This window comes from Gordionus sp. m RMFG-2023, chromosome 1, assembly GCF_954871325.1.
Source record: "Gordionus sp. m RMFG-2023 chromosome 1, tfGorSpeb1-WG-v2, whole genome shotgun sequence".
Taxonomy (NCBI): Eukaryota; Metazoa; Nematomorpha; class Gordioida; order Chordodea; family Parachordodidae; genus Gordionus; species Gordionus sp. m RMFG-2023.
The window spans coordinates 7419427-7433512 of record NC_088775.1 but is presented as its reverse complement, the minus strand read 5'-3'; the positions used below and the strand labels follow the sequence as shown (position 1 = coordinate 7433512).

The window sequence follows — 14086 nt, the reverse complement described above, 5'->3', positions numbered from 1 at the left end:
AAACTTGAATTCCTATCTTTTTTTTCTGTACGAGTTCTTTATTGTTCTTATGACACCTCACGGGATCTTAATCTGTCGGGTTCCACCCTTTTTTGTAACTGGGCACGATGCCCAACTCCCTTTCTCCCATCTGCAAACTTCACTCGACTTAACTTGGGCCCAACATTTCCCATTATCACTCCCAATTTCCAACTTTTTGATACTCCCAAATATCCTACCCCAAACTGTTTGTTCCGCTACACACTTCGATGTTTCATCATCCCCCACCTCTATCTCCATATTCGGCATATGTCTTAATGTATCTAACAAAATTTGAGTTCAATGCCAAAATAAATTTCTCCGCTGGGCTATCTTCTTGACCCTTCCTACTATTATTATATTAAACGAACATCGCCCAAGTTTCTCCTTCCTCATATTTTCAGTTTTGAAAATAATTTTTGACCAAAACCAGCATTATCTCCTCCTGTCCACTTGAATTGGGATGATACAGCGGCTCCATAATGTGTTTCGTATTACTATAATTATTAAGATAAATTATTTTTATGGTGAATAAATACTTTATATAACAAATTACACACTTTTTTTAAAAAATGCTGATGTTTCTTACTAAATTTTTTGAGTCCTTAGTTTTCTGGTCTTCGAACCCTGAATCCATACCTGGTTCAGGGTTTTTCCCCTGAACCCGAACTCTTCTTTTTTTAGAATGAGGGTTCAGAGCCCTGATAAATATACAACAACCTCCTTTAAAGATATAATAAAATTCTGTAATTAGCATTTTACATTTGATTGTTTGGTAAATTTAAGTTCTTCTTGGATTCAAAAAGTGTATATGGGAGAGGAGGGGGGTGATTAATATTAGAATTTTACGGTATCAAAAGACTTTCCAAAGTATGGAAGGGAGCTTGAGGCCCTCTTCGTCTTTTCTTAGCGAACGTTATTACTACTTGCTAGTACGAAAATTGTATCCGTTGAGCTCACGAACAAAAAAAATGAAATTATTGAATGAAGGAAAGTTCTGTTTAAAAATACTTTTAAATATTTCATTTTAAAGAGCTTAACAAAATTTACGCTTGCGTTATCAGCAGGGAACACCATTTACTCCACAAGGAAAAGGGAGTATTCGATGCTAACGATTACGATAATCATCCCGACAATTTCATATCCTCATTCAGTAAAACGGTTTGCAAAAAAAAATAAATAAGGATATTTAATGGGAGGAAATGAGTGAATGAAAAAAAAACAAAGAAAGAAATATAGAAAAAAACAAAAAGAATGAACATAGTTGTTTATACTTCCCCCCCCCCCTTCAAAAATTTCAGATTGCCCCGTACGCAACGGTGATAGTTAACGGTATTTACTGGGCTCCCAACTCCCCTAAGCTAATTACCATACCAGCCGCGAAATCGTTGTTGCAACCTTGCCCTAGCTCTTCTCCGTCTAAAGCCACTATGGGAGGCGGTTCGACGAAAAAAGATTCGGATTCCTGGGCTAAGTCTAGCCCCGATGTTGGGGATAACGCTTACTTTCAAGGCGGTTGCCCTCCTTTACCGCACAAATTGTTAGCCATATGCGATATCTCCGCCGACCCCGGTGGCTCGATAGAATTTATGAGCGAGTGCACTACTATAGATAAGCCTTTTTGTCTCTACGACGCCGACCAGAACAAGAATACCGAAAGGTTTTTTTAAATTTAATTTTTTTTAAAAAAAATATGTATTTGTCATTTCTTTATTTTTTTTTAATTTTCATTCCTCATTTCTTACATTTTTATTTTATTTATTCTTTCTATTTTTTACCTCTTCTTTTTTTCCCTTCATTTTCGATTACAAAACTGGCTAGATTAGCTTAAAATATAGAAAAAGAGAATTGTGATAAATACCTTATCCATAGAAGAAATAATCGTAAACAAATAAATTTCTTATGAATGAATGTCAATTTTCTTTGTTTGTTTTCGAATTACAAAAAAAAACCGTAACATACAAACAAATAAAAAAAGTTATACGGGAATAGGTATATTGGTGTGCTCGATAGACAATATGCCCACGCAGATTCCCATCGAAGCCACAGACTTTTTCGGTGAACTCTTATTGCCCTTCATTCCTGATATGGTTATTCAACATAATATTATCATATATTTTATTTGTATTATCGCGATATATAAACATTATTTCATGCTACTTTTTTTAAAATGCCTATAGAAGTTTAAGCAATATTTTTTTCGAACTGTTCGCGCGTACAATTACGTGCGGCTTGCCCGCAAACGTATAGAGGGCTCCTCATTTTTTTTTACCCGAATTTTAGTTCCAGTTAGATGGAACTGAGGAATACCTAGCGTAGCTCTGCTGAATCTTCAACGTCAGAGGGCAAAAGCGCTATAAATCATGTATCACGTCTCTATTTAATTATAGTTATGAAATCGATATAAGTATATAATGGCGTAATTTCTTAAGGCATTAAAAAAGAAGGAAGGAGTTTTTTTTCAAAAATCGAATAATTTTTTTTCTTTCTCCGATGATCGAAATTTTGAAGGAGAAAAAATTAGTTCTCGTTTATGCATAATAAACTTGTTCGTTTTTTAAAATTAGAATAGGCGCATATCTTTATCAGGGACCTCCCACCAGGGGCGAGGGAGAATTTCGCCATTAAAATCTCGGGGGGGGGGAGTATCTTCTTAATAAACATACATAATCACTTAATTGTATGTTTTCGTTATCGGGGAGTTTGTCTCATGGACATTTTTTTAGGGGTTAGGTCTAGAGGGTATCGAACCTTATTACTATAAATAATATTGTTTTCTTAAGAAGTCTTATACATTGAAAATTAGTCACGTGTCCTTTAATTTTTAGAATGTAACTAACGCGACGATTCTGTCCAACGTTCATGCTCCTTTTATATAAAAATCTCGAGACACAACACGGAAAACATTACGCGGAAATCACAAATTAATCATAGTTTAAAGGGCTTAACTTTATTAAAATTCGAGTGGTGAAAAGGGGAGGGGGGCAGGGTTATCATTTTTTTTAAAAATTCTTTAACAGAAAAATAAATCATTCTAAAACGTATAATGAGCACCATCATTTTGATATAATATTGGGAGAAAATTTCTTTTTATTTATTCATTCATTCAAGTCTATTTTCATTCATTCATTGCAAAACAGGATCAAGGCGGGTTAAACATTATTTATTTAAAAAATTTATCTTAGGCTAAGGTGTAGATTCATATTGAATATTTTTCATAACAATTAAAGTATTCGAAAAAGGGGGTATAGAGATTGGAGAAGGAAGAAAGAAAGAGAGAAAAGACAAGAAAAGAAAGAAAGGAAAAGAAAAAAGAGGAAATATAAAAATTTGAATATTATTTTATTTTCAAAATTTAAATATAAAAAATAGCTCAAGCTTTCGACTTCGAAGGTTCCACTCGAAAAGATAGAGATCAGCACTGTTATCAAAAACGTAAATTGATTTTTTTAAGCAGAACATTTCTTTCTTTATTTTTATATGATCACCTTTGCCGGGATGCAACACTGGTCTGGTCACTTTAGGTTAACTTCCTATATGACCCCACTAGGACATCGGTCGGACCATAAAAACAAATTTAAATATTTCCTTTTAAAATTCGAAGTAATCGCTTTTACCTCTTTAAAAACAAAATGGCCACCATCCTAACTCAACTTTTTAAAAAAAAAAAAATTTTTTTTAGGCCCGGCTTAAGTATATTTTAAAAATTAAAATACGGTTCAGCCCGTGTACCCGGGCTTGGTTTAGGGTCGGGCTTGCAGGTCTCTGTTATGTGTATATATATATATACTGGACCTTCTTTATCTTGACCAACTTATCATTGATCACTTTTAAAGTATGTTTCAGTATTATATACATATATAAATATAGTTTTTTTTAACGATTATTTATTCTAAAAGGCCATTATCGCTTCCGACAAGAAATTGACCCCAAACTTTGCTTACATACAAGAATTGAGGAACGTTCAAAAGTTTTATTCAAAATCAAATTTATTTTTGCAAAAAAAATAAAATGAAGGAGCATAACCAATAATTAGAATTGGTTCACTATAGTCCGGTCCCTTTGGCCCAGATTGGACCACGATCCTTAAACAATAGAGACGTTGATTAAAATATTTTGTCTTCTTATATTTCCAATTTATTATGCGTGACCGATATCGAAGTCTAATATAAAAAAATTTTAAAGGCTTTGTCCTAAACATCAAAAAATTAAATCACAAAGCTTTCGAAATAAATAAGCTATTTTAAAAAATAAAAAATAACTTCTTAAATTTTTTTTTATAAATTTCAAAAATTTGACATAACGATTTCTTTAAAATTTTCCAAAAAGAATATTGAACATAGTCTTTAATACATATTTAGTGACAATTATTAATTATAAGAAAAAGCATTATTTCGAAATCAGGGCAAAAATGCCCCATAAAACAATCATTGAACAACGACCAAATTTATTCAGATAATGTGTGTCCTAAATAGTTTTTAAAATTCGCAAAATGAAAAAACTTTCAAAAATTTTGAAATTTTCTAGAATCATTTTTTTAAGATATGTTTTTATTTTTATACTAAAAATAGCTTGTTTTTTTTCGGTGAAAGTCACGAAAGTTTCCGAATTATATTTTGGCCACAGCTTCTAAAGAAGAAATTAATTAATAAATACTTAGTTCTGTTCTTTTTTTTAAAAAAGAAAGAATTCATCGATTTAAAAAAAATTATGGTTAACAATTGTGACAGGTACAACAAATTAAACTTTCTTAATTTCTTTTATAGTTTCTTTCAAAATATATTGACATTTCATATTTATTCGATTACTTAATAAATTCATGGTCAAATTATGCAGGGTCTACTCTAGTTGCTCACACTATGAATAAACATTCATGTTGAATTTAAAAGATATTTCGAAAAATTTTATATTTAATTCCTACAAGAAAAATGACCATTCAAATTAGAGTTTGAAATGATCTTCAAAATTAAAAAATCTTCAAAGATTTTGATCTTTGAAGATTTTTTTGAGATTGTTCAAACAATTTGTTTTATCAAATTTTACCTAATCCAAATCTTTATTTGTAAATACTTTTATAAGTAAATCCTTTGTAAATTTTATGCATAGAAATTAGTGTTGTTAAATGGCTCGTTTTGAGCCGATTTTTAGAAACGGCTATCAATATTACATCCAGAAAAATATTACCCAACCCTGAAGATTTTGCTCATAGAAGGAACAAAGGTCTAGACATATTTTATCGAAATCTTGTAGCTTAGGCAATATTTTTTGGCTAAAATATTGAACTAATAAAAATCTTTCATGATAAATCTCAAATTTTTCTATAAAAAAATGATTATTATGATCTTCCTACAAATATCTTCATTTTTGTGATTCTTATTGATTATCTCAAAAGTCTAAAAAAATCACTGTGTGATATTTGTCAGAATCGATTCAATAGTCAATATGGTTAATTCTTCTTATTATTTAAAATAATAAATATCGCCCGCGTTCACGCCTTAGACAAACATTTAAAAGTAGCGGGAAAAAACCGAAAATTCTCATCCTAGGAGCTGGTTACGTGTGTGGGCCCGTAGTAGAATACTTGTCCAGAGAAAATTCATACGAAATTACCATAGGTATTGATTACTTTTCCTTTTTTTATTATTCAATAATAAATATTGTGATAAATGGATAAAATAAAGGATAGGTAAATTAGAGGTTTGGAATAGGTGGATTTCAGCCAAAAAGCTTGCCGACTTGTTGTTTTGAAATTTTTAACCCTCACACCAACTTATATTTCTTTATAAACCCCGCCCTCCAATTTATTTATAAATTATGATATTACGTGTTTAACACAATTTATCTCATTTTTTTTTCTTTAAGAATTATTTAAATTTTATAAATCAAAGTGAGTCCGTGGCAAAAAGAACTGCAAAGGGTAGTGGAAACTACGTGCGGTAAGGATAAAGTTAGGGCTTCTAACCTTAACCCAACCGTGCTGGATATCGATAAGCAAAAACATAAATTGGAGGACCTCATAAAGGAAAGTGACATAGTGGTCAGGTTTCTAATAATTATCATATATTTTAGACGTCTGAAAAGGGCCCGGTCCATTTCGGCCAAAGTTTTTGCACAAGTAACCCAACCCGGCTTTTAAAATTTTTTTGTTCAGTCCGTTAAAATTTTTTCTGCCCTGTTCGCGGGACTAGCGGCCGGGCTTTACAGATCTCTTGATACTCAGCATAAATTTTCGGACCTTGAAGTGATATACATCTTAATTTTAAAAACGCTAATTGTCAAGCACGTCTCTAGGATATGGCAGAAGTGTTCTTCGCCCCGCCTAAATTTTTTTTTAGTAAGCCTAAGACCTCGTTCATGTTAACCGCGTCGCTTACAAAATGCACGATATTATATTTACAACTACGCTATCGCTTAGCGATTAATTTACTCATCGCTTGACCATCATCGTGGTTTCTAAGAACGAGTCTAAATGATAAGAGTTAACGACGGCTATTTATTTAAAATGTCGATTATATATTTATACTTATAGAAAGAAGAATTTATTTGCTTTACATTTTTGAAAGTTTACTGCCGTTCACTTACCATCCATCCATAGCAAATCTTTGCATAAAACACAAACGAAATATGGTAACGACTAGCTACGTTAGCCCGGATATGAGACTCTTACAGGATAAGTAATATACAACTAAAAAATATATCTTTCTTCTTTTCTTTGCCCTCTTCCAAAGTTACTAACGCGTAAAGTTGGAGGCGGAAGAGGGGAAATTATGGCGGAAAGTTTATTGTCATAAAAGAATTTCCCCTGAATCTATTTCAGTTCAGTGGCACTGTTAGATGAATCTTCATATAGGTCTTACCCTTAAAATATTTTTCTCTAACAATTTATAAAAAAAAATTTTTTTATTACTAATAAAAGGATCAAAGAAGCCAATATTTGCATAGTGAATGAATGCGGCTTGGACCCCGGTATAGATCATATGTTGGCCATGGAGATTTTCGACGATATCAAGGAAAAAAGGAAACAAGTTAATATAACCTAGAAATATTCTTACTTTTCCATATTTTATAATTTCTATTGAAAAAAAAGAATATTTAACAAATTTTTCCTTAGGTAACGGTTAACTATCTAAATTTAAAAAATACTTCTGAGTGAAAAGGCGTTGAGGAATGATCGGCTTAAGCAGTGATGGCAGTGTTCGAAAATTCCCAGCACGTATGAGTGATGCGAAAGCTTTGAATTAAAGATGGGTCTTGCATCGAGGATGACATGAGTCCATTATTATTTATCATTGTAATGAAAGTGGTGACTAGAGAGGTACATAAAGGACTTTGGAACTTTTGTATACCGATAATTTTGCCAGGGGAACTTATGGTATGCTGATAATTTTGTACTGCCGGCAACACTTGAAACAGAGTTAAAAGGATCGGATAATATATGGAAGACGGTTATGGAAGCAAAGGGTTTAGAAGTGAACGAAGAAGGATTAAGAAATATGGAAGAAACAGGCACTTGGCCTTGAAGTCTAATGATACTAAGTGTTACCTTTATATATAGAACGTGCCTGAAAGAGGCTAGCAATAATGACATAAATTAGGGTGGTTTAGATATCGACAATGGAGCTATTTTGGAAAAAATGGGAAGGTGTTGTTATTTGGGTGGCATCCTGAATACAGTTCGAGGTGTTGATTCTGCTGTTGTTGCAAGAGTTGGATATGCATGAAAGAAGTTACTAGAGATGGCGTATATTTTTAACAAATTAAAACTTATTTCTGAAGTCGAAGGAAAAGTTTATGTAAGTTGTATAGGTTACGGTTGGTGAAACGTGGGCGATGAAGCGGCACGCGAAGGTAAATTGATGTGAATGTTTAGATGGATGTTTGGTATATCTTGAGAAAATGAAAAACAAGCAGTGAATGCGGAAAGGGATTTGAATAAAAACTATTGGCGGTCATGAGAAGAAATAGACTCAGATGGTTTAAACACGTTGAACGAAAAACGAAACATGATTAGGGTGAAAAAATGCACTTCGATGGAAGTAATGGGATCGAGGCCTCGAGAAAACCCAACGAAGGCTCAAAGGAAGGTGATATAGGAGATGACATGTGAATAATGGGTCTTGAAATAGAAAAGGTAGAGAAAATGGATTAGATAGGAAACTGATTTACCCGGAAACCGCCATTAACCGACGAAGTAGAAGAAGAAAATATCAAAAGATTTTTAGAGAAATATCCTCTTATTCCTTGAGAATTTAGTACTATCTTTAAAAAAAACAAGGTTATTTCCAATATTTTATTTTTGGGCCGTGTGTTTCTTAAAATCCTATTTTGGAATTTTATAATAAAATAAATAATCAGCTATATAATGATTCTTAATTTTAGAATCATTTATAATAGATATGCTTATTTCTTTTTGGAGAACACATAATATTTCCTATTTGGAAAACAAACTAATTTTATTAAATATTTTGATATTATAAAAACTAACCATCAAATGGTTTAAAATGGCATCAATATGATTTTTAAAAGTTAAACGTGTCAAAATCGTTTATAGGAATCGACGTTAATAATTTAGTCAAATTATAATAACAGACGATAAATAAGTCCTAAAAATAATGTTGTAAATGGCGGATATATATTTTTTTTTAAAAATAGCCCATCAAAAAAAAACTATCTGATTACCTCCTAAAATATAAATTAGCAAAATACTATTATTTAGATTTAGTAAAAATAAAATTATGATATTATATTCGATACATCAGTTATATATATATTTATACTAGTTGATAGAGTTCAGTTCCTTTTGTGGTGGAATCCCTGCCCCCGAATTCGCTAATAATCCTCTCAGATACAAATTCAGGTAAATTTTATAAGTTATATAATTTAATAATTGAACCGTTTAAAGGGGAAAAAAAAAGTTTTCAAATTTAGTATGACCCTTTTCAAAGTTTATTAGATATATGGAAGGATGTTGTACTAGTTTTAAAAAATTCAAAATGGCTCTGTCTAGATAGAATGTGAATTTTTGTTTTAGACTTATAAATGAGAAGGAAATACGTCGAGTGACACCCATCAATCACCTTACATGTCAAAATCTTATATAAAATAAATAAAATGTAAAGGGAAAAAAAGGGCGACCTATAGCAGCTTTTTTAAATAGAATGCTCTATTAATTAAGAACAAAATTTAATACGAGATAGAATGAAGCCTTAATTTTACGTGTGTTTCACAAGTTTTTTTTAGCACTGTGTTTATACCTAGACAAAATAAGTTATGTACATTTCATTTTAAGATGCCGGAATATGTTTCTTTTATCCCCCTAGACAAATCATTTAGTTTCGGAATTATTAAACAAGCTAAGTAAATATTTTATCTTTGAAGAGCTAGAACGCAGCCGTAATGAGCGGTTCCCGACCTATAAAAGGGAACGAATAACTTAATTATAAATTGTGGTACTAAATTCCGTGGTTCATCAACCCATTTTTCTAAACTAATTATAATATATATTTTTTCTTGAATATATATAAATACAAGTTGGTTTCCTAAAGGCGTTCTCCTCAATTCGCTTTCCGGTTGTAAATATCTCAAAGACCAAAAGGTAATTAAAAATTTCTGTGCTTTTTTTTGATTCAATCGAGAAATTCATAAGTTTATGGGGATATTTTTTGGATGAGGTGGATTTTTTTACAAGTAAAACCCAGCCTGGCCGGGATGTTTCGTTCGACCCGGCTAATTTCAATGACATATAATAATACCTAGACTGACAATGCATTCATTAAAAGTGTACGTCAATGAAAACAGTTTACCCATATCATTATTAAATATTTTAAACGAGCCACCAATTTATTCCTATGCTTGACGTAAACTTTATTAAAGAATTGCCTGATCATAGAGATAATAAGGAAGCAAGTTATCAATTTAATAGTAGTAACACGAGAATAATTACTATATGGGTTACCAAAATGCCGGGACCGACGCTTTCAAATACATTATAATGAATGCATCATCGGTTTAGGTATTATTATATGTCATGGCTAATTTGCAATACTAGTCGTATAGATACATTAGTTTCCCCATTTATCTTTCATTTCAACCAGAGACCTTGATGAGCTGAGGCCTGGGCCTAGCCTGATCAATAAAAATCCAAAAAGGACTCTGTTTCTACATATTTTCCATTATTTACAAAATATTTTTATATATATATATATATAATGATAATATCAAAATTATTATATTTTTTTAAAAAAATAAAAGGTCGTGGAGATTCCTCCGGATGGGTCTATAATAAATTCCCCTTGGGATTATACCGAATTGCCTGCTTATAATTTGGAAAGTTTTCCTAACAGAGATTCTACGGTTTATGTCAAAGAATATGACATACCCAGCGTGAGGACATTGATCCGCGGAACGCTCAGATACAAAGTGTTTAAAATATAAAGAATCAACTAAACAAATTTTTGAAATATTAGGCAGAAGGAAGGAAGGGGAGGGGGTAGGAGTGGAGGATTAGCAAAATTTTTATATAAATGGGCGGATGGGTTAAAATCGACGACCTTTAGCTAGATACCGTATACCATTCCCTATTAAGTTTGAGAGAATGACATAAAAAGGAGTATAATCAAATGGCCCTGTAAAGATTGGCCATAAAAGTAATATTCCTATTATTTTATGTACTAACCCTTATTTATTCACCAGGGATTTTGCAATGTTATCAAAGGTTTTCATCAGATGGGACTTTTCGATCAATTCACCCTTCCCATCCTTCATCCATCGGCTCCTAGTCTTACATGGGTATCACGTTTAAATTATTTAAAAAAAAATTTTTTTTAAATTAAATAATGATTTTCATTAAATCTTAGTAAAAGTAGGCTAAAATGATTTTAAACGGGGTTTTTAAAGGTCTTATAACCAATTTCCTTATTTCTAAATTCCATCTTTAAACATGCACCCCATTATCAATATTTTGTTTTTAACTAAATCCTTTTGAATCTATTAAATGAATATCTCTACAAAATTCAATTTAAATAGCTTTATTTATTTTTTTGTCTGAGGGATGGATGATAGGGCTCATATTTAATATAAATATTTTTTTAAAATTCTACAAAATTAAACTCATAAAAAAGTAATTTTGTTAAAAATGGCGCGAATTTAAGCACTCTATTAGTTTAAAATACGGTATAGTGAATTTATTTACCTTTTTTTAAAAAATTTTAAAAAGAAATCCCTCATGTGCAACATTTTAGGCAAACCCAGTGACATAATGGCAGATACTCTCGAAAACTTTGTTTACGAAAAAGTGGGAGATTCTAAAAGAGTTCAAGCGTTCGAAGAGTACACATTATTTTATCTTTTACTAACCCACGGAAGAAAGAAAGGAAAAGATTGAAAAAGATTATATTAAATTCCCCTTATTTGCTATAAAAAGTAATTCGAATGTGCAACAAAGTTTTAAGCATCGAAAATTTAAATTCTTCTTTAAAAATACATTTTTTTAAAATTTTTATTTATAATATTAAAGACTGGGCATGTTATCTGACCAAGTAAAGGTTGACAAAAAGGTAACTCTATTGGATACCGTATCTAACTATTTAGCCCAAACGCTGTCCTACGGTGAATATATATAATAAAAATCACATATTTGTGTATGAAATAAGACAGATATATTCCCTCTTAAGTTGAATAAAACTTTCTTTCTAAATTAATAAATAAATAAAAATTCAAAAAAAACGATTTAATTATTTTCCGGTTATAACCCTTCTCGAAGTTTTTAACCCCCCTCCATCCTACTGTTTTTTTACAGTTTAATCATTGGTCTCTAACCTTAATGACGAATAGAAGCACTATAATTATTAACTCCTATTTTTCTAAATTATAGCGGCCGTGGTTTAGAATAAATTATCTCCCTTTTTTCTTTCATATTTTCTCCTACTTACTATTTATATAGGAAAAAATGAAAAGGACATGATTATCTTGAGGCACAATTTCGTGATATACAAAGAACCAAATAACCCCCTCGAAAAAGTAAGGCTGCATTACATTTTTATAATTATTACATTGTTCTTTTAAAAAAAAAAATTCTATTTATTATCTTTTCTTTTCTAATTTGTATTTTGTTCTTTTTTCATTTTTTATTTCCCACATCTGTGTTTTTTATTATTATTTTATTTTATAAAAAAATTAAAAGGAATTGAAGACAGTGACGCTGATAGTTTACGGAGAACCTAACGGACATACGGCCATGGCTAAAACCGTGGGATTTCCTTGTGGAATAGCTGTTAAAATGATCTTGGAAGGTTTAAAAAAGAAATTATTCCCATATCAAAACCAATATAAATACTTTATAAAATTATATTCTAATTTTTTTTAATGATCTTATGCTTTCTCCCCCATAGGTGAAATACAGGGAAAGGGTCTTATCTTACCCTTAACTCGGGAGATTTACAAGCCCATATTGGACCGGCTAATGAAGGAGGGAATCGCCGCTAAAACCGAAACCAAGATGATCTCTACGTCTAGTCATACACAAAAACATATTGTTGGATAGAAAATTTTTTTTAAAAATAATAAATAGAATTTTAAAAGTCTAATAATTTGTTACTCATGTCACGAAAAATCAATTAGTATTATAATATAACTTAGCTATTTAGTTTAAAAAAAATATATATACATTAAATAAATTCATATTTTAATATATTCCGTTTTTTAAAAAAAACATTTATTTTATCTATCAAAATTTAGGTTATTTTAAATTAATCAAATTATTCATTGCAATATCTTATAAAAATATATTAAAGTCTAATTCGTATTTATTTATGATATATTTAAATTTATGATCTTACCTATATAATATTGCCATATATGCACCAATCTAAATATTGTATGATAATATTTCTTTTAATCCAACTACGATGTGATATAATGTAATTATTTTTAACATGCTTTATTTGATCCGAATAGGTTATATTTTAAACTCCTTTTTTTTTTTAGATTTATTTTTTTAATTATAATAATAATATTTGCAGTTTCACGCACTAATTTAATGTTATTCATGTTTAAAATTATCTTTAATTTTTTTTTGTTATATAAATAATCTTATAGCAGTATTGTTGTTAATTAAACTAATTTTAAGAAGAAAAAAAAAATAGTCCTACAAAAAAAAACATCATTATTATATCCCAATTTTTTTTTATATTTAAATTTTATTTTATTAAAATTTAAGCCAAAAAATATTGTCATATTTTCTTTAAAAATGATTGCCATAGAGCGTTTATCTTTTAAAGAGGAATAAAGAATATAACTGCGAGGTTTGTGGTGCTGATTAACCATTTGAATTGAGTAACATCTGTTCTTTCGAATTTAAGAATATATTCTTTAGGCAATTATAGAATGGGAACGGTTAGGTCAGCTTTTTCTTTTTGGGACGGATGCTACGCGAGGTCTGATGCATAATAGCGCAAAATTTAAGGCTTAGGCACGTCCTAAGGCAAATTTTAGGCACATCACGAAGGAGAGATCGTTTTGTAGGAGATCTGTAAGGAAGCAATGTGACCGACCAAACATATTTTTCCCATTCTCTATTGCTAATATTGAATTGTCTAAAAAGAATTTTTATTTGCCTATTATTTTTATTTATTTAATCATTTATAAACTGTATCTGAATCCATATTTTAGTAAGTATCAACAAAATACAATATTAATTTAAACGGGCAAAAATAAACATGTCCTTTTTTTATATCAAAAAACAATGTTAATTTTTATAAGAAATTTTGTTTAGAATCAATATATAACGGTTTGACTAAACTACAAATGCCAAGGTAAAAAATGCTTAGGTAAAAAAAATTTTTTATATTCTCTCTTAATTATAGGTAGGTTCATTTTCTTATTCTATAAATAACTTATAAAAAATTATATTCTTAGATATATTAAATAATAAATGAATAGACATTAATAGTTGTATTTCCTTTTATCTCATAATAACGATATAATAAATTAAAAATAATTATAATTACATTTTAAATGATAATACGCCAACTTGCGGATTTAATATTAACAAAATAAATAAATATTAAAC

General features: G+C 30.2%; 1 protein-coding gene across 8 annotated transcripts in view; it reads left to right on the top strand.

The window, feature by feature from the left end:
- LOC135922064 (alpha-aminoadipic semialdehyde synthase, mitochondrial-like) overlaps window positions 1–12899 on the top strand; it is a 38489-nt gene extending 25590 nt beyond the window's left edge. For 4 of the 8 annotated variants that reach the window (XM_065456475.1, XM_065456476.1, XM_065456474.1 and 1 more), the window contains 18 exons: window positions 1052–1179; window positions 1320–1678; window positions 1997–2108; window positions 3391–3453; window positions 3918–3988; window positions 5518–5633; window positions 5907–6060; window positions 6582–6692; window positions 6935–7043; window positions 8799–8875; window positions 9550–9613; window positions 10270–10437; window positions 10711–10806; window positions 11234–11346; window positions 11534–11625; window positions 11960–12036; window positions 12200–12308; window positions 12408–12899. In XM_065456475.1, the coding sequence (XP_065312547.1) occupies window positions 1052–1179; window positions 1320–1678; window positions 1997–2108; window positions 3391–3453; window positions 3918–3988; window positions 5518–5633; window positions 5907–6060; window positions 6582–6692; window positions 6935–7043; window positions 8799–8875; window positions 9550–9613; window positions 10270–10437; window positions 10711–10806; window positions 11234–11346; window positions 11534–11625; window positions 11960–12036; window positions 12200–12308; window positions 12408–12559 (2171 nt within the window). In that variant the 3' untranslated portion in view covers window positions 12560–12899. Of the gene's footprint in view, window positions 1–1051; window positions 1180–1319; window positions 1679–1996; window positions 2109–3390; window positions 3454–3917; window positions 3989–5517; window positions 5634–5906; window positions 6061–6581; window positions 6693–6934; window positions 7044–8798; window positions 8876–9549; window positions 9614–10269; window positions 10440–10710; window positions 10807–11233; window positions 11347–11533; window positions 11626–11959; window positions 12037–12199; window positions 12309–12407 lie in introns of those variants that run through there. The other 4 variants (XM_065456479.1, XM_065456478.1, XM_065456480.1 and 1 more) reach the window with 2 other exon arrangements.
- Window positions 12900–14086: the final 1187 nt, after the last annotated feature.